This window comes from Pelophylax lessonae, assembly GCF_965119305.1.
Source record: "Pelophylax lessonae genome assembly, chromosome: 10".
Taxonomy (NCBI): Eukaryota; Metazoa; Chordata; class Amphibia; order Anura; family Ranidae; genus Pelophylax; species Pelophylax lessonae.
Window position 1 is genome coordinate 175,592,587 of NC_138777.1, and position 25,500 is coordinate 175,618,086.

Consider the following 25,500-nt stretch of genomic DNA (forward strand, 5'->3'; position numbering starts at 1 on the left):
CCGTGTGTTTTTTCTTCTCTGAGCATGCCCAGTCTTGCTCATCTGATTTTTGTCTGCCGAAATCTGTACTGACTGATGGAAAATCGGCCGTTCTGTTGACGGCCAACAAAAATTTTATAGCATGCACACCAGATTTTGTTCGGCCCAAAAGTCGCAGTCGCTTGTCGGAATCATCATACTAACAAGCCGAAAATCGGCCGATCGGACGTTGACCGAAAAATCACGGCCAAAAATCGTTGCGTGTGTACGAGGCATAAGAGTGTGAGTGGAAATCTAAACTTTTAGATTTGTTACTAGAAAGAAGTAGAGGGGCACCTATTCCAATGACAATTGTCAAAATCGACTATGACAAAATCTTTTCATTTGGAGACACAGAGGGCAAATAATAAAACCCGACAGAGTTACTGATACTTCTCCATTCTGTCCAAAACCGAACGAAAAAAGGTTTTGATTGATGTTTCATTTTAAACTCTACATGAGTTTTCTGTGTGTGTGTTTTACGTGAACTTTTGTTAATATTTTATTACATGAACTTTTGTTAATATTTTATTACCAGAAACTTTCTAAGAGCAAAACCCTGTGTGTTCACAGCAAAGACACAGAACTCTTGATAAAGCTGTGACGGAAAATGGCAAACCTCATTATCCGCAGTGTTCTTGTAAATGGTTCCAGCAGGGGAATTGGCTTGGAACTGGTAAAGGCATTTCTTTACAAACAGGGTCCACCAGTGCACATCTTTGCGGCATGCCGGAATCCAGACTCAGCTCAGGTATTTGAACATTTGCCTGCATGTGGCACCTTACCCTTTTACTAAATGTGAAAAATTCTTCAATGACAGGGAGATTTTGGAAAATTCAGGGATTCACTCATCCTTTTATTAGAGGTTCATCATCAGACAATATTCTGCTCTGGTGTCCTCAGAGAACATGGATCTTGTCAGCTTTCCCCTCTAGATAAGTTCTAAATGATCTAGGGTTGCCCGTCAACAATGTCTTCAGGATGGAGAGATCCCAAATTCCAGTTGTTGTTCATGGGCTGCCCTTCATCAACTAATAATGTAGCATATATAAAACGTTGTAACTGTATTAGTGTCCAACCTCAGGGCTTCAGGTGACCCTGTGATATTTATTGTGTTTCCTAGGATCCAGTGTTAATTTCGTCGACTAAAACAGACTAAAACGTTTTCGTCTACTAAATTAACACAATTTTAGTCGACTAAAATACGACTAAAACTAAAACAATTCAGATGACTAAAATACGACTAAAACTAAAATGGCATTTTAGTCTTAAGACTAAAATACGACTAAAACTAAAATGGCATTTTAGTCAAAAGACTATAACTAAAACTAAATTGAAATTTGCTGCCAAAATTAACACTGGTGCATGCTCAAAGCTTAATACCATAAATAATAACATATTAGATTTTTCAATCCAGGACCAGCAGTAGTTATATAATGAATTTTTGAAATGGTAGAGAAATGCTTAAATAATGCATTACAAATTACAATTGAACTACACCCATTCGATTATAGATGACTAAAATTAGTTTTAGTCGACTAAAATGTAGGACGTTTTAGTCGACTAAAATGTACTGGAGTTTTAGTCGACTAAATACGACTAAAACTAAAACACTTGCAGAAGACTAAAATTGGACTAAAACTAACATGCCATTTTAGTCCTAAGATTAAGACTAAAACTAAATTGAAATTTGCTGCCAAAATTAACACTGCTAGGATCTTACTCAGGCTAGTGAAGGAAAAATATTCTGGGTCTTGGTAGTTGAATAATTTGGGTTTAGTTATTTCACATCATCTGCTTTTTTTCCCGTGTTGTCCACCCCTTTTCTATTCACCTTTTTTTCCCTTTAGGCCTTCATGATGCATCTTGCTGAGAGAAATATCAAATGTAAAGAATTGTTATTGGGGCTGTAAGGAGCACAGATGTGAAATATATATATGTGTGTGTGTGTGTGTGTGTGTGTGTGTGTGTGTGTGTGTATGTATGTATGTATGTATATATATATATATATATATATATATACATACACAGTATCTCACAAAAGTGAGTACACCCCTCACATTTTTGTAAATATTTTATTGTAACTTTTCATGTGACAACACTGAAGAAATTAAGCTTTGCTACAATGTAAAGCAGTGAGTGTACAGCTTGTATAACAGTGTAAATTTGCTGCCCCCTCTAAATAACTCAACACATAGCCATTATTGTCTAAATCGCTGGCAACAAAAGTGAGTACACCCCTAAGTGAAAATATCCAAATTGGGCCCAATTAGATATTTTCCCTCCCCGGTGTCATGTGACTCGTTAGTGTTACAAGGTCTCAGGTGTGAACGGGGAGCAGGTGTGTTAAATTTGGTGCTATCACTCTCACTCTCTCATACTGGTCACTGGAAGTTCAACGTGACACCTCATGGCAAAATACTCTTTGAGGATCTGAAAAAAAAAAAAGAATTGTCGCTCTACATAAAGATGGTCTAGGCTATAAGAAGATTGCCAAGAAACTGAAACTGAGCTGCAGCACGGTGGCCAAGACCATACAGCGGTTTAACAGGACAGGTTATACTCAGAACAGGCCTCGCTATGGTCGACCAAAGGAGTTGAGTGCAAGTGCTCAGCGTCATATCCAGAGGTTGTCTTTGAGAAATAGACGTATGAGTGCTGCCAGCATTGCTGCAGAGGTTGAAGGGATGGGGGGGGTCAGCTTTTTAGTGCTCAGACCATACGCCGCTCACTGCGTCAAATTGGTCTGCATGGCTGTCAGGTATCAGGATGAAATCCTTGGACCCATTGTCAGACCCTACGCTTGTGCAGTGGGTCCTGGGTTCCTCCTGGTGATCGACAATGCCTGGTCTCATGTTGTGAGAGTATACAGCCAGTTCCTGGAGGATGAAGGAATTTATACCATCGAATAGCCCCCACGCTCGCCTTACCTAAGTCCAATAGAACAGCTCTGGGACATTGTATTTCGGTCCATCTGACGTCACCGGGTTGCACCTCAGTCTGTTCAGGAGCTCAGTGATGCCCTGGTCCAGATCTAAGAGGAAATACCCCAGGACATCATCTGTTGTCTCATTAGGAGCATGCGTTGTCAGGCATGCATATAAGCACGTGGGGGCCATACAAACTACTGAGTACCATTTTTAGTTGCTGCTTTGAAATTTCAGAAAAATGGACTAGTCTGCTGCATCTTTTTTCACTTTGATTTTCGGGGTGTCTTTGAATTCAGCCCTCTGTAGGTTGACAATTTTTATTTCTGTCAAACGATGTGGCATCCTTTTGATCCAAACACATTACCCAGTCCATATCAATCTACACTATCTTACAAAAGTGAGTACACCTCTCACATTTTTGTAAATATTTTATTATATCTTTTTTTTTTACAACATTGAAGAAATTACACTTTGCTACAGTATAAAGTAGTGAGTGTACAGCTTGTATAACAGTGTAAATTTGCTGTCCCCTCAAAAAAACTCAATACACAACCACTTCCCTAAGTGGAAATGTCCAAATTGGGCCCAAAGTGTCAATATTTTATGTGGCCACCATGATTTCCAGCACTGCCTTAACCCTCTTGGGCATGGAGTTCACCAGAGCTTGACAGGTTGCCACTGGTGTCCTCTTCCAATCCTCCATGATGACATCACGAAGCTGGTGGATGTTAGGGATGTTTTGGGAGGTGTATTTGGGGTCATTATTCTGTTGGAATACTGCCCTGTGGCCCAGTCTCCGAAGGGAGGGGATCATGCTCTGCTTCAGTATGTCACAGTACATGCTGGCATTCATGGCTCCCTCAATGAACTGTAGCTCCCCAATGTCGGCAGCACTCATGCAACCCCAGGCCATGACACCACCATCATGCTTAACTGTAAGCAAGACACACTTGTCTTTGTACTCCTCACCTGGTTGCCACCACACACGCTTGACACCATCTGAACCAAATATGTTTATCTTGGTCTCATCAGACCACAGGACATTGTTCCAGTAATCTATGTCCTTAGTCTGCTTGTCTTCAGCAAACTGTTTGCAGACTTTCTTGTGCATCATCTTTAGAAGAGGCTTCCTTCTGGGACGACAGCCATGCAGAGTAATTTGATGCAGTGTGCGGCGTATGGTCTGAGCACTGACAGGCTGACCTCCCACCCCTTCAACCTCTGCAGAATTGCTGGCAGCACTCATACATCTATTTCCCAGAGACAACCTCTGGATATGACGCTGAGCATGTGCACTCAACGTCTTAGGTCTACCATTGGCGAGGCCTGTTCTGAGTGGAACCCATCCTGTTAAATCGCTGTATGGTCTTGGCCACCATGCTGCAGGTTCAGGTCTTGGCAATCTTCTTATAGCCTAGGTCATCTTTATGTAGAGCAACACATTTTTTTTTTCAGATCCTCTTTGCCATGAGGTGCCATGTTGAACTTCCAGTAAACAGTATGAGAGCGATAACACCAAATTTATCACACCTGCTCCCCATTCACACCTGAGACCTTGTAACACTAACGAGTCACATGACACCGGGGAGGGAAAATGGCTAATTGGGCCCAATTTGGACATTTTCACTTAGGGGTTTACTCACTTTTGTTGCCAGCGGTTTCGACATTAATGGCTGTGTGTTGAGTTATTTTGAGGGGACAGCTAATTTATACTGTTATACAAGCTGTACACTCACTACTTTACATTGTAGCAAAGTGTCATTTCTTCAGTGTTGTCACATGAAAAGATATAAGAAAATATTTACAAAAATGTGAGTGTTATACTCACTTTTGTGATATGCTGTACATATCCGGCATGATATTTTTCCTCATTGAGATCTGATGTGTTTTCAAAGTGTTTTGAGCAGTGTATATGTATATAATATATAATATATATATATATATATATATATATATATATATATATATATACATACAGTATCTCACAAAAGAGAGTACGCCCCTCACATTTTGTAAATATTTTATTATATCTTTTCATGTGACAACACTGAAGAAATTACACTTTGCTACAATGTAAAGTAGTGAGTGTACAGCTTGTATAACAGTGTAAATTTTCTGTCCCCTCAACATAACTCAACACACAGCCATTAATGTCTAAACCGCTGGCAACAAAAGTGAGTACATCCCTAAGTGACAATGTCCAAATTGGGCTAAAAGTGTCAATATTTTGTGTGGCCACCATTATTTTCCGGCACTGCCTTAACCCTCTTGGGCATGGAGTTCACCAGAGCTTCACAGGTTGCCACTGGAGTCCTCTTCCACTCCTCCATGATGACATCACGGAACTGGTGGATGTTAGAGACCTTGTGCTCGTCCACTATCCATTTGAGGATGCCCCACATATGCTCAATAGGGTTTAGGTCTGGAGACATGCTTGGCCAGCCCATTACCTTTACCCTCAGCTTCTTTAGCAATGCAGTGGTCGTCTTGGAGGTGTGTTTGGGGTCATTATCAAGTTGGAATACTGCCCTGCGGCCCAGTCTCTGAAGGGAGGGTATCATGCTCTGCTTCAGTATGTCACAGTACATGTTTACATTCATGGTTCCCTCAATGAACTGTAGCTCCCCAGTGCTGACAGCACTCATGCAGTCCCCAGACCATGACACTCCCATTAAAATGCCTGACTGTAGGCAAGACACACTTGTCTTTGTACTCACCCTTGACACCATCTGAACCCAATAAGTTTATCTTGGTCTCATCAGACCACAGGACTTGGTTCCAGTAATCTATGTCCTTAGTCTGTTTGTCTTTAGCAAACTGTTTGCGGGCTTTCTTGTGCATCATCTTTGGAAGAGGCTTCCTTCTGGAACGACAGTCATGTAGACAAATTCGATGCAGTGTGCGACGTATGGTATGAGCACTGACAGGCTGACCCCCCACCCCCACCCCTTCAACCTCTGCAGCAATGTATCTATTTCCCAAAGACAATCTCTGGCTATAACGCTGAGCACATGTACTCAACTTCTTTGGTCGACCATGGCGAGGCCTGTTCTGAGTGGAACTTGTCCTGCTAAACCGCCACCTTGCTGGTCTTGGCCACCGTGCTGCAGCTCAGTTTCAGGGTCTTGGCAATCTTCTTATAGCCTAGGCCATCTTTATTCAGACCAACAATTCTTTTTTTCAGATCCTCAGAGAGTTCTTTTCCATGAGGTGTCATGTTGAACTTCCAGTAACCAGTATGAGTGAAAGCAATATCACCAAATTTAACACCCCTGCTCCCCATTCACACCTGAGACCTTTTAACACTATCGAGTCACATGATACCGGGGAGGGAAAATGATCAGACCAAGATCAACTTATTTGGTTCAGATGGTGTCAAGGGTGTGTGGCGGCAACCAGGTGAGGAGTACAAAGACAAGTGTGTCTTGCTTACAGTCAAGCATGTTGGTGGGAGTGTCATGGTTTGGGGCTGCATAAGTGCTGCCGCCACTGGGGAGCTACAGTTCATTGAGGGAACCATTAATGGCAACATGTACTGTGAAATACTGAAGCAGAGCATGATCCCCTCCCTTCGGAGACTGGGCTGCAGGGCAGTATTCCTACATAACAACCCCAAACACACCTCTAAGACGACCACTGCCTTTGGAGTTTTAACTTTGAGAGGTACATAAATGGGCTACCCGTAACAAGGGCATTATTTAACAGTGGACAAAGCTGCACAGTTTGTTTTTATCTACAGGCGTCCATTTTTTGCATAGGCGATTGTTTTGGTAAAGGTAAACTAACTACATGAAAGATATAGTAAAGATAATTATTCACCGCTTCCCGCCTGGCCTATAATAGAATGATGGCTGAGCAAGAGCACTGCCATCCTGGATGGATGTCATATGATGTCCTCCCAGGATTGCGCCACACGGTTCCCCATGGGCCAAGCTGCGGCATGATCTGTCACCTGCAGTGTCACCTGGACACAGTGGATGACAAATCCATGTACTGGGCTATTGCCAGTACATTGTGCTCGCTGTGATCAATCACAGCAGATCACATGGCAATTGTACACAATCAATGGCTTCCACTCATTGTCAATTATTGTGTACTATTGGGCTGATCTCTGTGATAGGTGATCGTAATCACATGGGGATGGGGATGGGGCCAATCATAGTACATCTGTACCATGTGATTGCTGTGGCTAATCGCAGCTTCACAATAGTACACACTGGATGAATGGACGCCATTTATTAAAAATGATTGCTTATAACAGCTATCACTGTTATATGCAATCATAGTGTGTAAAACAAAAGTAGCACAGCATCACTATGGTCACAGTACGTAAAACAAATCATGAAAATTGTAACAAAAGAAAAATGTTTTAATGTACTCTCGCCAGATCACTGCCACACCAGTTATATGATAACGCTGTAGTGCATTGGTGACATTATGTAAAAAAAAAAAGTGAACATTTTTTTTTTTTCATCAAAATGTTCTCTTTTTTCAATTATTTACCAAAAAAAAAATACCACCAAAAGACATCTCTATTTGTGTGAAAAAAAGGGATACAATTTTTAGATGGGTACAGTGTTGCATGAGTAATTGTCAGTCGAAGTGTCACCGCTCTGTAAATTGGACTGGGCAGGAAGGGGGTGAAAGGGTCTGGTATTGAGGTGGTTAATGATGCAAGCATTTAGGATAACCCAGATCTCTTTGTTAGCCTTTTTATTCACAAGGCATACCAATGAGAATATAAACAGTCTTCTCCGTGTTGGAATGGGACTTAAAAATTAGTCCATGTACATACAGCATCCTCTAATGGCTCCAGACTGTGCTGCCCGGGTGATACTGGTCCTTCATCACCTCCTCGAACACCGCCTTCTCCTCCGCCTATTTTTGATTGTGCAATGTGATTTTCTCACTGAATTTCTGAGCAGCACGGTCTTGAGACATTAGATTCGCCCAAAGCCTATATACACACGCCTATATACACACGCCTATATACACTATATATTCCTCATACACACGCAACGATTGTTGGCCGTGAATTTTCGGCCAACGTCCGATCGGCCGATTGTCGGCTTGTTAGTATGATGCTTCCGACAACCGACTCCGACTTTTGGGCCGAACAAAATCTGGTGTGCATGCTATAAAATTTTTGTTGGCCGTCAACAGAACGGCCGATTGTTCGTCAGTCAGTACAGATTTCGGCAGACAAAAATCAGATGAGCAAGACTGGGCATGCTCAGAGAATAAAAAACACACGGAAAGTCAACCATCACATGACATCACTTCTGAAGTTGGTTGTTGTTGGTCGAGAAAATTCGTGTGCAGTCTAGAGCACATTTCAACCAACACAACAACACTGGACAAAAGAGGGCCGATCGGTCGGCCGATAATCGTTGCGTGTGTACGAGGCATAAGACTATAGAGGCAAAAAGTTCCCTAGTTTTCTGCAATACTTTGAGGATAGAAAAAAGGATCATACACAGGAGGATTACAAGCCATAGAATCTGTACCACCCACAAGCGCTGTTGATTAAGGATGGAGGTATGCCGTTAGCACACACATAGGTGTCACCAGTGGAAGAGCACCCCATCACTTAAATTTTTTTGGTGGAGAAGTTTTTAGAAGGATTTCACTACTGGATGAAATAGATTTTGAATTTTCACCACAATTTTGGATCTTTTGGGACACTTGGCACAATTGTTTGCACTATATATGTGTTTGTTGAATATTTATTTATTTCATGGAATATATTCAATGTAATTATTGATATTTGTACAGATTATAAATAACGCACTTTATTTAGGTATATAATAATACCCTTGCTATATAAGATCTGTCTAGCACTATATGCACTTTTATGTTGTAGTTCACCGCAAACATTGGATCGCCTTTATTTATTTATATATTTATTATTTATATTTACAATCTACTTTATTGCGGACATTAATAATATCTGAGCACCTTATATATATATATATATATATATATATATATATATATATATATATATATATACATATTTAATGATTATCTACCTCTTTCAGATCCTAGGAGGGCAGTAACATATTTACAGTTATTTCCAACAATGCATCATTTCGCCATTGAGGTCATTGAGAAATGCTATCAAACTGTCACATATGCACCATTATTGATAAAAAAAAAACCTCTTGCCTGATTGCAGTTATAAATCCCATGTGACTTTAGCTTAAAAACATAATTAAAAAAACATCATCAGTGGAATTTTCACCAATGAAAGACTTATTAAAGAAACAAGTTATATTCAATGTTTATGTATTTCATGAAACTGTGATAAGATATACTTTATGATACCCACGTATCTTTTTGATTTTTTTTAAACAGGAACTAAAATCTCTATCCTCAAAACACTCAAACCTTGCTACTATCAGACTTGGTAAGTCTCTATTATAGTAACATAAACCAGATTATGGTGAAAAGTTGCACATCTTCAATTCTGGAACACAACCTGATCTTTTCAGTTAAAAACACTGTGGCTAAAAAAGCAGAAAAATCAATACACATTTGCAAATAAAAGCTGTATTTGCAATTATAATATTGTTTATGGAATAATCAGCTTTGAATATTCGTCACATTTACATGCTGACCCAGCTGTCATGTAAAAGTAAGAAGGCTTGGAACAAATGATAACACTGCAGGGGCGCTAACACCAATGTTACCAGATATTTCCATGGTTTAAAGCTGAATTCCAGCTTTTGTTACACTTTATAGGGATGCACCGAATATTCGGCTGCCGAACATTATTCGGCCGAAAATAGAAAAAATAGCACTTTCGGTGTTCGGCCGAATAAGTCAAAAGGCCGAATAATTTTGTTACTAGTCCACCTCCAGCCTCCTACTACCACCACTATGAGAGACTGTCTGTCACTGTATAATATGATCGAGTCCACACTGACACTGACTGACTGTCACTGAGTAATTGATGTTACCATATTAACCCTGACCTGCCCAGTGCCCTGTATCTGCAATTAAAATTTACAAGGCTGCCTGCATGCTTCCTGATTTCCATTCCCAGCATCCTTCCCAATCCCTACAGTGTCACTAACATTATGGTACAAGGCTGCAGTGTGCACTGAATCCCATTCCCTACAGTAACATTTAGGGAGAGAGACATGAGAGGACAAGAGAGAGAGAGAGAGAGAGAGAGACATGAGAGGACAAGAGAGAGAGAGACATGAGAGGACAAGAGAGAGAGAGACATGAGAGGGCAAGAGAGAGGACAAAAAATTGGCAAAATAAATGGAAAAAATGCGAAACACCGCGTTCGGTATTCGGCCTTCGGCCAAACATTTCATTATTATTCGGCTTCGGCCAAGAATTTCATTTCGGTGCATCCCTAACACTTTACATGGTTTATTTGGGCCAAGCTGGCCGAAATGATCTATGTCCCTCACTAACATGTGAGGCTGCTGGATGTTCGATATAAACTATATATAACTGAGGCTACATACAGCAGCTTGGCCAAAAAGAACTATGTTAAATGTAACAAAAGTTGGAGTTCAGCTTTAAGTCTCCTTACTTTCCTTATATGATTCATCTCTGGTAGGAAAACCCACTACCGCTTATCCTTGTGTTGCTAGCATTAGTAAATAGATAGGAAAGTACATTCATATATTATATATAAATTTTTAACTTTTTTTTTCTATATTTTATTTATTGCATCCTGGGTTTTGGCCTAGGCCAGCATTATGTCTCTACATCCCGGGAGTCTTCATGGGGATTTGTTTTTCAGCTCAGGAATGGTTTTCTCAGCTAAGTACACCCTCCTGTCTGCGTGCCTGAGCCAAGGGCAGATGGATTCCAGGAAGAAAATCCTATGAATCATCTGCCCTTACTCAAGGTGGCCATGACTAGAAATACCGGAGGGTTTTTTTTCAGAATGATTTTATAATTTAAAAAAAAAGCATGGAGACATTTGCAGTTTGTGACGCTCAGATGCAGTTGAGTTCCGCTTTAACATACCTTTCATATTGTTATCCAGTTGTAAGTAAAAGAAGAATTGAGCTGCCGCAAGTCCTCAATGGTACTTGCCATTATGTGGAAGTATGGACGCATGTCCCTACAGGTTCCCTGAGAGCGCAAATGTGAAATTAGTCTCACTTTGCATTGCGCTGGTATCCAAAGAGAGGCAGTACTTTCCTGAATAATTGTTATGTCTTCTTGCTATACTCAGCATGTTAACTTATTTTGCCTGCCACCACAGAAGAAAATGGTGCCACATAAATCTTTAATAACCAGAGTAAAAATAAAGCCCCTGGTAACAATTGATTTTATTGTTGTTTTACTATTGATAGATATAACAAATCCAACAAGCATTGAAGAAGCCTGCAGTGATATTACAGAAAGACTGAATGGACGGGGGTTGAATTTGCTGATAAACAATGCTGGAATTGCAGTCTTTCACTCACTGTATGAAGCCACAGCAAAAGACATGATGGAAATGTATAAAACTAATACAATTGGAACAATGCTGGTTACACAGGTAAAGTCATTTATTGATAAAGCTCGAGTGTAAGGCCGGCCATGCACGGAGCAAATTTCTTTCCTGCAACCATGGGTTTGTCATGACATTATCAGTCCCCGATATTTACAGACAATTGTAAAAATCACTGATTTTTACAAACTGTTTGAAAATTTACTGTCGGTTGGCAACCTTGTTACAGTGCTGCATGACCGCGCAATTGTCAATCAAACCGTGACAGCGCTGAAAGCTGAAAATTGGCTTGGGCAGGAGGGGGGTGAAAGTGCCTGGTATTGAAGTAGGTAAAACACGGAAAGTGCACCAGGTGGTTGTAATGAGTGCAGACCCTCCAATTCCGGAATAAGCCAGTTCAGGAATCATGCAAGAACATAGTGGAACAAATGGCTTTTTCTTCTGAACAGAAAAAGTTAGGACAGCAAAAGGCTGTTAAAATCCTTGTCTCTGGCCTTAGGATTAGACCAAATACAGCGCTTGCTCAAGCCAGTGAATACCAATAACTATATCTTTGTTTCAATGGTAAGTATAATACCAGTATAAATATTTGCAAATTAATACAACATGTGAACAAAAAATTCCATCTAATAAATCATGTGCAGATTGTTGGTGACTAAAATATTTATAAATATATATGAAATATCAAGTATAAGTGACATTTTTCCTATAAAATTATCCGCGAATAAAAAAATTGTTAAATATATATGTAAAGTCCCAAAAGGTTTTTTTTATAAAAAGTGACTTCAGTGCTCAAAACATAGTGAATGTCCTTGATGACAAAAATTATATGGATCTTCAATTCAAAAGTGCACGTGCTTTAGCATAATTTGCTGTGACATCAATTCCTTTGCGAGTACATAAGCTGGATCACTTACCAGATGGAGTGGGTTCTATATACCATATGGTATTAGAACCATTCACGCTTGAAAAGCCCCCTGAGCTTAATAGGTATCCCTTGTAGTGGTCCCACAATTGCAGATGGTTCCGCTGTATTCCGGGGTATCAAATGACGGTATATGGAAGAAAAACGCTCCAAATAGTGTAATTCGATTTAAAGATATCCTTTATTGCCCATAAATCGGGTAAAATAGTTTAAAAGGTAGTGTTACATCACTGGTGGTCTAGCGGTACGGGCTGCTCATCCTCCTCGCGGAGAGACAGGCTACTTCCGGCTTGCGCTCCACCTCGATGTGACGCAATGAGGCTGTGCAGTCCCTCTGACGCGTTTCGTCACTTCCGGTGACGTCCTCAGAGTTTCATTCATCTTTCATATATATTTATAAATATTTTAGTCACCAACAATCTGCACATGATTTATTAGATGGAATTTTTTGTTCACATGTTGTATTAATTTGCAAATATTTATACTGGTATTATACTTACCATTGAAACAAAGATATAGTTATTGGTATTCACTGGCTTGAGCAAGCGCTGTATTTGGTCTAATCCTAAGGCCATAGACATTCTTTATACCTCATTTTGTACAGCAGCTGCTATTTATTGTTTTTAGGCTCTTCTTTTTTGTAAAATTACCCACCGCTATTTTAAATCTACATTTTTTATAGTACTTTCCCATTGGCACGAGGAATATACTTTGTATATATATATAGTTATAAATATACTATATATATATATTATAGTATATTTAGTTATTTGTTAAAATCCTTGCAATGTGCATGGAGCACCCAGAGGGCATTGTAATTGTCTCACCAAAAGTGGATTTACACTTTAGCATAATAAAGTGATAAATATAATTTTGGTACAAACCATGCTTTGTTTTGGTAATACTGTCTTGCACAATGAATTTTAAATCCCAAAAAATGATGTTGTCACCAAAGCAGAAATAAGGCCCCTTTCACACATGCTGTCCATTTGTCCGTTTTTTCATCCATCCGTTGACGGATGAAAAACGGACATCATTGCATCTCAAAAACGGATGTAAATGGATGATCTACTTACATCCACAATCATCCATTTTTTTAAACTGATAAAAGCTCTATTTTTCTTACATTAAAAAAAACTGACTTAGGGCCCTTTCAAACGGGCATTCCGCATGTCCGTATATCCTCCTATATTTTGCAGATGATATATGGACATAATGTAAGTCAATGGCATTGCGGATGTCAGTGGATGACCATTCGCTGACATCCGATTTTCGTCCTTTCAGTTCTGTTCCGTTTTTTGGAACGGAACAGAACCCTATTTTTGTTCCCTGTAAAAAACAGAACGGATGCAAAATCAGATGTCAGCAGTGTCATCCGCTGACATCCGCAATGCCCATAGACATACATTATGTCCGTATATCATCCGCAAACAGATGGGATCATATGCGGACATACGGAGCGGATGACACAAATGTCATCCGCTCCGTGAAAAAAAAAAAAAAGTGCCAGAGCGGATCGCAATGCGGTCCGCTCCGTGTGAAAGAGCCCTTAGGCAGATAGCCTTGAGATGGTTTGATGGGTGCTTTAACTAACTTGCCGTTGGTCCTGAAGGAGTGGATTTGACTCCCCCCTCCCCTTTTTTTTTTTTTTTCTTTTCTCTCCTTACTTTGTTTTGTTTTGTTCTTTATTTTTTATATATAATGTAGAAAATGGGTTGGGTGGAGGGAGGTTGTGTCATTATGGTTATGTTTTTGTAGATTATGTCGTAGTGAATAGTGGGAGAAGATAGAGCTAACTGAAATGTAATATATAATACAGATTCTAGCCTGCAATGCATTCTTTGTCCTTGTTGTCTATGTAAGAAATTGTTTTTTTTTTTTTTTGCTGCTATTTGCACGGCTATGCTGTTTTCTGTTGTATAACCTAAATCCTCAATAAAAATTTATAATTAAAAAAAAAAAAAAAAAAAAAAAAAAAGGATTGGACGAAAAAGGGATGTAAACTGACAAACGGTCAGTTTTTCATCCGTTTTTGCATTGCTAGTGGATGTAAAAAAAAAAATGGATGAAAAATGGATGAAATAACGGATGAAAAACTGATGACCACTGATGAAAAATTGATGAATACGTGACTTGAACTGATGAAATGAACGATCCATATGGGTGAAAGGGGCCTTGAAGTGAAATCTTCCAAAGAAAAGAGGAAGTTTGTCTATATATCTACTTTACATGTATCTAGCATTGCATACCTATATTCATATTTTCACAAATGCTCCAGCTTTGGTTGAGAAGTAATCCTAGGTATAATAACAATTTTTGCCTCTTTAGGCATTCTTGCCTTTGCTGAAGAGAGCTGCACAGGAAAATTCTAATGAAGTCAAGAGTTGCAGCAAGGCGGCTGTGATAAACATATCCAGTGGTGCTGCGTCTATAGAGAGAACACCACTTGAATTCTCTGTTCAGCCTCTTTTTGAATATCGCTGCAGTAAGGTAACGAAACAGCCTGGTCTGTCATTTTCTGAAACATTCTTGCTTGTCAGCTGCTACATAAACCTACTGAGAAAAAAATGTAAAGTGTACTTATCTAAATATCTTATAGTAGACGATGGTGGTGACAATACAATGACTGCAATTACTAACATGCCCTGCTTATTGCCATGAGAACCACATATGCTATGGTTCAGATGGTCTCTGTAAGAAATCCTGATAATGAGATTTGATCCCTATAAATGTCCCACTACAACTACTGAACATAGGCCAGTCATTTTTTAGAGAGAGCAACCAACATGTTTCAGGGTCTCAGCACTCCTACTTCATCAGGGATGTAAAATTCTTAAAGATATCTGTCAGGGCCCAGATTCGAACCCAGGTCCTCAGTTGCTTCTGACAGTGCTTCTTCTTGCTGAGCTATCCAGCAGCTGATATCTATGCATACTAGATCTATGTGGTGACCTAGACCTTGTCCAGTTTCCTGCCTAGTTCCTTGCCCAGCCTCCTGTGAACTCTGAACCTTTGGCCACTCCTTTGTACTTCCTATTTAAGCCTGATCTGGAAACTTCCTGATGCCAGATTATTGTGCTTTGCCAAGATCTAGCTTTGTGTGCTTCATCCTCCTGAATCTTCCACTTGTGTACCGACCTCCAGCTACGTTCCAGGACTACGCCTCTGCCTGCTGCCATTGTGCCCTTCACTGCTTGTGTACCGACCTTCGGCTAAAGACTACGACTACTCTTCTGCTTGCTCCCTCACTCCGGCTGATCTCTTGTGTACCAGACCCTGCTTGTTGACCACGGTTGTGCTGCTGCTTCCTGCGACTGGACTCTGAGCCTGACCCAGTAATCGTGACAGAATAATCTGGCCACAATGGAGTCCGCAGTAGCAGCTACCCTTGCCAATATCACTCAGCAAATTTCTGAATTACAAGAGTTTGGTGTCACTTATCAGGCAAAATTTAAAGAACTGCAAAATGTGGTGAAAGATCAACAAGAGGCAATTCAGGACTTAGAGAAACAGGTGTTGGATCTTAGTTCCCTAAATGGCGCAAGTCCTGAGTCCAGTGTTCGAATGCCTCTTCCACAAAAATTCAATGGAGACCGAAGGCTTTACAGAGGATTCCTTAATCAGTGTCGCATTTATTTTCAAATGCAGCCTGCTGCATTTTTTCCTGAAAAAAAGAAGGTACTGTTTATTATCAATCTCCTGACAGAGGAAGCTTTATCTTGGGCCTCTCCCTATGTGGAAAAGGATGACATAATTTTAAATAACCTCCACACCTTTACTAAAGCTATGGACCAAGTTTTTGACGATCCAAATCGATGTGCTACTGCTGAGGCCAAACTGCATAATTTGCGTCAAGGACGACGCTCCGTGGCTGAATACACTACTGAATTCAGGCGCTGGATCGCAGATACAACCTGGAATCCAGCAGCACAAAGAAGCCAATTTCGTCAGGGGCTTTCTGAGCAAATAAAGGATGAACTGGCTAGAGGTGATACCCCTGATGATCTGGAGAACTTTATCCAATTGTGCATCCGTATTGACCAGAGACTCTCTGAAAGGAGAAAAGAAAGACTGGGAATACTGGGAAATACTGAGGGTATGCGTTTTTCTTTTAGTCAACCTCCTCGGAAAAGTTCTCAGGTTTTTCATGATTCCAGTAACCCTGAACCTATGCAGATTGATTCCGTTAGAAGGGGTATCACTATTCAGGAAAAGGAAAGACGTCGGAGTGAAAATTTATGCCTTTATTGTGGGGACTCTGGACATTATGCTATTAACTGTCCAAATAAGCTAAGGAGAACAGTTGCTGCAACTGATGTGAAAGACATTGAACAAATTAGTTCCATTGCTCAGTCAGTTTCTCCAATACTTGAAGAAAGCAATCCTATACAAGCTCCGCCCACTCACTTTATAATTCCCATTCGACTCTCTGATGGGGCTAATGACATCTCCTGCTCTGCCATGTTGGACTCTGGAGCGGGGGGAAATTTTATGGATATTGGATTTGCTCAAGACCATCATATTGAATTAAGGAGTAAATCCTTACCTGTAGATATGGAGACTGTTGATGGTTCCCCTCTATCCTCCGGGCCAGTTACCCATGAGACTGCTCCTCTTAGTCTGTTTTTTGAGCCTGATCACCAGGAGACCATATGTTTTCAGTTGATTTCATCACCAAAGTTTCCTATCATTCTAGGTATCCCCTGGTTCTCGATTCATAACCCCTCTGTCAATTGGGAAACACGTGTTTTAACTTTTGCCTCAGAGTACTGTAAAGGACATTGTCAACCTGATTCCTCCCATATCGAGAATGTCCGGGTAGAGGAACACATGGTTCCTGGATATGAAGGCCTGCCACCTCAATACAGGGAATTTCATGATGTGTGTGATAAGAAGAATGCTGATCAGCTACCCCCACATCGCCCTTATGACTGTCCTATTGAACTTTTACCTGGGGCAGAGATTCCTTTTGGCCGCCTCTATTCTATGTCTGAACCTGAATTAAAGGTGTTAAGGGAGTGGTTGGATGAAAACCTGGCAAAGGGGTTCATAAGACACTCAACCTCTCCTGCTGGGGCAGGTCTCTTCTTTGTTGAAAAGAAGGATAAGACATTGAGACCATGTGTTGATTATAGGGAATTAAATAAAATCACAATCAAAAATCGCTATCCCCTCCCACTAATCCCCGAGCTTTTGGAAAGACTTTGTTCTGCAAAGATCTTTACTAAATTGGATTTACGGGGTGCATATAACCTCATTCGCATTCGTAAGGGTGATGAATGGAAGACTGCATTCAGAACCAGATATGGACATTTTGAGTCTTTGGTCATGCCTTTCGGTCTTTGCAATGCTCCAGCAACCTTTCAACACTTTATAAATGATGTGCTGCGAGATCTATTGGATCAATTTGTGATTGCTTATTTAGATGATATTCTTATCTTTTCAGATTCTCTACAGGAACATCGCAAACACGTATCCATTATTTTCGACCGCCTGAGGAAGAATCAGCTGTACATCAAATTGGAGAAATGCGAATTTGAACAGACCAAGATTCAGTTCCTGGGGTACATAATCTCCCCTGAAGGGTTGAGCATGGACCCTGATAAGATTAAAGCAGTGGTGGAGTGGCCTGCCCCTAGGAATGTTAAAGAAATTCAACGATTTCTGGGATTTGCCAACTTTTACAGAAGGTTTATAAGGGACTTTTCCAAGGTGGTTGCACCAATTACCCAGTTAACCAAGAAGGGATGTCCCTTCACATGGGGACCAGAGGCACAAGCTGCTTTCTGTAAACTAAAGACACTCTTTACCTCTGCACCAATTCTAGTACATCCTGACCCTGAACTGCCCTTTGTTGTAGAAGTTGATGCCTCAGATTCTGCTGTTGGAGCTATCCTTTCTCAGCGTACAGGTGAAAAGATGCAGCTTCATCCCTGTGCTTACTTTTCCCGGTTGATGTCCTCTGCTGAAAGGAACTATGACATTGGTAATAAAGAACTGCTGGCGATAAAGGAAGCTTTCTCTGAATGGAGGCATCTGTTGGAAGGGGCTGAGCATTTAGTGACTGTTCTTACCGATCATCGGAACTTAGAGTTCATCCGTTCTGTAAAGAGACTGTCCTCCCGACAAGCACGCTGGTCTTTATTCTTCTCCAGGTTTAATTTCATTGTTTCTTATAGACCTGGCTCAAGAAATGGCAAGGCTGATGCCCTGTCACGGAGTTTGTCTGAATCCCCTCAAGAAAGCAACTCTGACTGCACCATTCTTTCTCAAAAGAACTTTTTAGGAGCCACTAATCCCAAAGAATTTTTGACCTTGCTTAAAGATGGCTACTCTTCTGATCCCCTCCTTAAACATCCACCCAAGGACCTGAGTCTCACCTTCAGGAATGGCTTTTGGATTCAGAACCATTGCCTCTATGTCCCTCAAAGTGCGCGGCTAGAAGTCCTCAGACTGGTTCATGACTCTAAGCTTGCAGGACATTTTGGGGCCTTTAAAACTGCTGAACTGTTGTCTCGTTCATTCTGGTGGCCTAGTTACAAGAAAGATGTTAAGAACTATGTTGCTTCTTGTCCAACTTGTGCACGTCATAAGACACCCCGATCTTCCCCTGTCGGACTGCTTCAACCTCTTCCAATTCCATCACGGCCTTGGGGATCAATCTCTATGGATTTTGTGGTTGAACTCCCTCCTTCGAAGGAAATGACCACCATCTTGGTAGTGGTTGACCGCTTCACCAAGATGGCTCACTTCATCCCAACTAAGGGGGTACCCAATGCGGAACTAACTGCTGAATTAATGATCCGGGAAGTATTTAAACTACATGGAATCCCGGATGATGTGGTCTCTGATAGGGGGGTTCAATTTACTTCCAAATTCTGGAGAAGTTTCTGCATGTCCCTGGGTGTCACAGTCAATCTTTCCTCTGCATTTCATCCTCAATCCAATGGCCAAACAGAAAGAACAAATCAGACTTTGGAACAATATCTTCGCTGTTTTGTTAGCTATTTGCAGGATGATTGGGTAGATTATCTGCCAACAGCAGAATTTTCCTACAATAATTCTAAGCACAGCTCCACATCTCTTAGTCCTTTTTATGTGAATACAGGGTACCATCCAGTTTGCATTCCTGACCTCCCTATTGCTACACCAATTCCTGCTGTTAATGAGAGGTTATCTCTTTTACAGGAAACTCGAAGAAAATTGCTTGAAACATTGAAGGTGGCACAGGAGGCTTACAAGAAAGCATCTGATAGACGTCGAAGAGAAATACCGTCCTTCCGTGTTGGAGACAAGGTCTGGTTATCCACAAAGAATCTCAGGACTCAGGTACCATCTGTTAAGTTGGGGCCAAAGTATATAGGACCTTTTCAAATCTTGGCACAAGTTAATGCAGTTACTTTCCGCTTGAAACTTCCTGACAGTATGAGAGTCCATCCTGTTTTTCATGTTTCTTTACTTAAACCTTTCCATGAAAATTCCTTCCCTGGGAGAGTCCTTCCTCCTCCCCTGCCTGTGGTTGTTGACGGTGAAGAGGAATTTATTGTAGAAGGAATAATTGACTCCAGGATCCACAGGAACAAGTTGCAGTACCTGGTGAAATGGGAAGGATACGGACCTGAAGAAAATTCTTGGGAACCTGCTGAGCATGTCCATGCTCCTAGACTGGTTCGGGAGTTCCATCAAAGGTTTCCACTTAAGCCTGGCCCTGAGATGCCCTGTGGTCATCCTAGAAGGAGGGGCATACTGTCAGGGCCCAGATTCGAACCCAGGTCCTCAGTTGCTTCTGACAGTGCTTCTTCTTGCTGAGCTATCCAGCAGCTGATATCTATGCATACTAGATCTATGTGGTGACCTAGACCTTGTCCAGTTTCCTGCCTAGTTCCTTGCCCAGCCTCCTGTGAACTCTGAACCTTTGGCCACTCCTTTGTACTTCCTATTTAAGCCTGATCTGGAAACTTCCTGATGCCAGATTATTGTGCTTTGCCAAGATCTAGCTTTGTGTGCTTCATCCTCCTGAATCTTCCACTTGTGTACCGACCTCCAGCTACGTTCCAGGACTACGCCTCTGCCTGCTGCCATTGTGCCCTTCACTGCTTGTGTACCGACCTTCGGCTAAAGACTACGACTACTCTTCTGCTTGCTCCCTCACTCCGGCTGATCTCTTGTGTACCAGACCCTGCTTGTTGACCACGGTTGTGCTGCTGCTTCCTGCGACTGGACTCTGAGCCTGACCCAGTAATCGTGACAATATCAGTTGCACTCAGTGTAAAGCCCCTGGAAAAATTATATCTACTGTATATGACAGTTAACAGAAGTGGAAGGACAATATCTGTCAGGGTTCAAGAAAGTGGAAGTATTAGTCATTCTCAGATTCCAAAACAGCATTTATTAGTTCTATTGGTTTGCCAGTGTCAGGGCGCCATTTGCAACAGAGGTTCTCAAAGACCTGGCATTGCTGCAGGTACTTTCCATGGCTGCTGGATTGTGCACTGGCGCATAACAGATGCACAAGGGCGTGCACAGATGCGCATTGGCACATAGTTACGCATGCCCCCAGCCTTATTTGGCACCAAACTGCCTTTATTAGGAAGCCAGTCTGGTGGATCTTCGGCTCCTCCAGTGCATTGTTCCTGTGATTACCTTGCTCCTGTGATTTCCTGTTACCGACTCGGCTTGCCCTGAACCTATCTTCGACCTGCCTCCTGACCTGCCCCCGGGATGCTAACGGATCATCCTATCCTGCTCTCCTGTGTATGACCCAAGCTATCCACCTGACTACGCTTGCTCTGTATCCAACCTGGCACCTGACCTTGGCTTCAAACCGACTTCTTTATTGTTTTCTCTTCTACCAAAGATCTGCTGCTTCTCATGGGCACCACCATTCTACAGACACCACTCCAGTGCATCAGGTGTACTCCCAGGTGTTCCTCTGACAAGCATCCTAGACAGAACATCTCTGCAAGCATTCTAGCAGGCGACCTGTGCTACTTTGTGCCTGACTCCTCCTGTCCCACCTTCAGGGGAGTCCTAAACTTAGCCACAAGTGAAACCCTCTCTCCATTGGTCTCCAGCACCAGGTACATGATAGCCTGTCCTCTACTAAAACAAAATCTGTCTTCTTAGAGAGAAATTAGAATAACTCTGGTATAATGTTTATGCAACATTTGTCGGGCAATAAAAAATAACTGGTAAGAATATCTGGGTAGTGTTAGAGCTTACTTACTCCCTCCCATCTGATCCTCACTATGTTGGGCTGCCCCATTGACTACAGGAATGTATAAGAGAAGATAGGAGTTATGAAAAAATGTCAGCTACACCCTAAACTTAGCTACTCTTGTATTTATTGTCAGCAAAATGACTGCATACAACATGTCTCCATCCAAAAATCAACCTTCTTTAACGAGTTTTACCACCTTGTCTTGCTCACAAAGATATGCGAAATTTCCCCATACTTGTGAGCAAGCCAGGAATGTTCAGAAAGGTGGGTGGAGACATGTTGTATGCAGTAATTTGCTGACAATCTATAAATAAATTAGAGGAGCTAGGATTGGAGTGTGGCTGACATTTTTCCATATCTCTGATATAGAGTAGAGGCGGGCTACGATAGCCAGCACCTGGATTGTTCATCTATGATAAGAGGTGCAAGCCTTGGGTAGAGCTATGAATTTGGGTATGTTAGGAGGAGATAGAAGGCTACAAAGGTGTACCCAAGCTTTGCTGAATCAGAACCCTCTAGGTTTTGTATTTTATACCTGCTAGCGGACACAAATTAGTGCAAAATGGGCCCCTAGGCAACATATAAGCTTTTCTACCCCTACTCCCTCCCTAGGCACAAGGTTGCCCTTGCTGAGTAAGGAGGCTTTGGAGAAATGTTTTTTTTTCCATAAAAGATGAAGCCAGAATATCCTCCTATGTAATGCAAAGCTGGAATAAAGGGCATCAGATTCCCTTTCTGAGTCTTCTTAGTGAGTTGCCTGAGGATCTTATCAAGTCAGAAAGTTGCCATACTGTCCACACAGACTGGGTATCAGCTATAGGCCTTCCCCATCAGAAACCAACTGCTTACAAGTGCACGTTTCAGGCAGTTTCAAAGCTTTGACCAATCATGCCACCCACCCCAGTTTTCTGAAAACAAAAGAAAGGTTATCGCTGGACCACCTGTTTATCTGCTGGGTCCTTGGGGTTGCCTGGTGGATGATCTGTCTCTTCTTGCTAGAAGCTTTATTTGTTTTTAAGTTTAAGCTTAAGCTTACCATAATTTAGATGTGGTGGCTGCATTTTCCTGGCTGACTGTTTTCCTTTTTATTTTTTCTCTGCTGTTTTTAGGAAGGCAACCATGGTTGCCACCTATGCTGGACTTCAAACATATCTGTGTTTGTTCATCTCTATTACATAGGGGTGGTGGGATTTATAATTAGATAAGAAACAACATAGATTCGGCTTTGGTCCTAAGTTTATCCATGGTTTGAAACTACTGTATAGGGCGCCTAGAGCGCGAGTTCGTACTAATGGTGACCTCTCTGAGTTGTTTCCCCTCCACCGTGGGCACTCTTCAGGGGTGCCCTTTGTCCCTCAGCCTTTTTGCTCTAGCTCTGGAGCCACTTGCTATTTTGATCCGGGCAGCAGATGCGGTGGGGGGTCTGCGAGTGTGTGCCCTAAAGGAGAAAATATCTCTCTTTGCGGACGACACTCTTCTTTACCTCCAGGATGCGGATCCCTATCTCGGGGCGGCGCTTACCATTTTTGACACCTTTGGAGTATACTCCGGTATTCGTATTAATTGGTCCAAATCGGTGATTTTCCCACTTGATGATTCGGCGATGCAGCTGGCTCCTCAGACCCCCCTCCGATGGGTGACTGAGTTTAGATATCTTGGGGTTCAGGTATCCAAGCCCCTTGAATCCTTTGTGGATAAAAACTACTGCCTCTCCTCTCTGTTTCCATCGGTCCGGATTTCACGGACAGGATCGGATGCGGATGGCAGCGGGTGTCAGCAGACATGTCACCGCTGACATCCGCTGCCCCATAGGGATGCATGGGGCATCCGATCAGATCCGCCTAAAAAACTGACAGGCGGATCTGTTTGGAGCGGTCGTGTGAAAGGACCCTAAACGTTTTAATCCCCTTTTATACATACGGTCTGTTCAGTTCATCAGTTCAGTCAAGTCAAAATGTATCAGTTTTTCATCCGTTTTTTTCATCCGTTTTTCATCCTTTTTTTCATCCGTTTTTGAAAAACGGACCGTTTGTCCGTATACATCCGTTTTTCGTACGATCCGTTTTTTTGACGGATGAAAAATAGGACATTCATACGTTCCAAAAAAGGACATTGACGGAATCGGATGAAAATCCGTTTTTACATAGAGATGCATTGATGTCCGTTTTTCATCCGTCAACGGATGGATGAAAAACGGACAATTGGACCATATGTGTAAAGGGGGCCTTAGTCTCCAAGAAAGGGACTATAGTTAGACAATTACTGTAACTGTAAAAAGGGAAAGGCCTAGCTAACACAGACCTACATATGCTCTAGTGGGTAGCCTGTAATATTTTATACTGTTACATGGCTGAACATAGTAAGCAGAGTTGTATAAAGTACTCGAAACCCATACTTGAGTAAAAGTACAAGTGCTCGATCAAAAAGTGACTTGAGTAGAAGTGGAAGTGCTCGATCAAAAGGTGACTTGAGTAGAAGTACTAAAGTATTCAACATTTTTTTGTACTTAAGTATTGCAAGTAGTTTTTTTAAAAATTTTGCTACTCAAGTACTGAAAGTAAAAGTACCAGTAGTTTTGAAATAAAAAATGCTACTCAATTACTGACAGTAAAAGTACAAGTACTGTGTTATGTAGTTATTAAAGAAAGAAGTCAAAAGTTTGAACATCATATTGTTTTTTATTATTTCAAATGCAGCTTTTATTTATGCATACAGTAGCATTTATTTTCGTATGCGCTGATATTACACATGTTTTGAGCTTCATGAAACCTGCCATCTACTGTTCTAGCAGTGGTAATTTTTATAATAGTAAAGAGTAACTATGCAGCACAAAAAAAAAAAAATATCAGAGTAGAAGTATTGAAATCATCAAAAAAATGTAGTGAAGTAAAAGTGGAAGTAGGAGAAAAAAATTCTACTCTAGGAAAGTACAGATACCGCCTTTCCGTACTTAAGTACAGTAGTGAAGTAGTTCTACTTATTACTATACATCTCTGATAGTAAGGCATAGTACACTGGCTACTTTTAGCTATTACTAAACCTTATTGCAATGGAAAAATCTGGCACGATAGTTCTGCTTACAGACAAAGCTGGGTTTGGACAACCAAACCAAGAAAAAATTATAAAAATTGAGAATATCTAGTGTTTTGTTGGAACGTTGACCAATCTTCCCCAAGCTAGATTCTGCATATTTTTCCCAACTTCTGTTGGTTATGAAGATTTTGTCCCTAAAAAGTCCTGTATGACTTAAGTTTTTCTGTAAAATTAAAGAAGTGTTACTTCTCCTTTCACTGCCCATTATAGGCTGAGCCAGGTCCTGGGATCACAGGAAGTGGGTTGAATAATGCTGGCTACCAAACGGAGGATGTTTAGTGGCAAAAACAAAGTACTGTGGAAGAAATCTCTAGAACAGTCTTTCTCAAACTTTTTGACCCATAGGAACCCATGAAAATACATTTCAGGTCTTGAGGAACCCTTGCTGAAACCAAATAATTGCAGACCAGTGGGAAAAATGTACTTTGGTTTTATGGCCAGTAGGAAGAATGCACAGCCTAGGCGGTCAGAAAGTCCTTCTACAAACAGATAAAAAGATCATTGGTGCCATACAACTGACTTTGCCAAGTGGTGTTGCCCCTGGTACTATGCAGGCATCATCAAATATGAGGTTAATCAGCCACAGTTCAATGAATCTTTAGTAACCTTTGATGACCTAGAATTCCACAGAACACTGGTTGAAAGAAACGGCTGTAGATTAAAGCTGAATATTGCAGCAAAAGCTGGTTGTTTCTTTGTTTTAATGGGCTATTCGATTTTGTCTTGTTATTTTTGGCTGGAGTTCTGCTTTAAATATTTATAGAAGATAACTGTTTCAACATCGAGTTTCAGCCCAAAATTTTTTTTGGATACAGTGGGAAAGGGTAAGAATTCCCATGTTTTTTTT

At 41.2% G+C, this 25,500-nt stretch overlaps 1 protein-coding gene across 1 annotated transcript in view; it reads left to right on the forward strand.

The window, feature by feature from the left end:
- Nucleotides 1–596: 596 nt before the first annotated feature.
- Nucleotides 597–25,500, forward strand: part of LOC309565539 (uncharacterized protein) — a 127,557-nt gene continuing 102,653 nt past the window's right edge. Inside the window, exons 1-4 of the mRNA XM_082270497.1 lie at nt 597–769; nt 9,306–9,357; nt 11,276–11,463; nt 14,669–14,830. Coding sequence (XP_082126623.1) covers nt 629–769; nt 9,306–9,357; nt 11,276–11,463; nt 14,669–14,830 — 543 coding nt within the window. The 5' untranslated portion in view covers nt 597–628. The remainder of the gene's footprint in view (nt 770–9,305; nt 9,358–11,275; nt 11,464–14,668; nt 14,831–25,500) is intronic.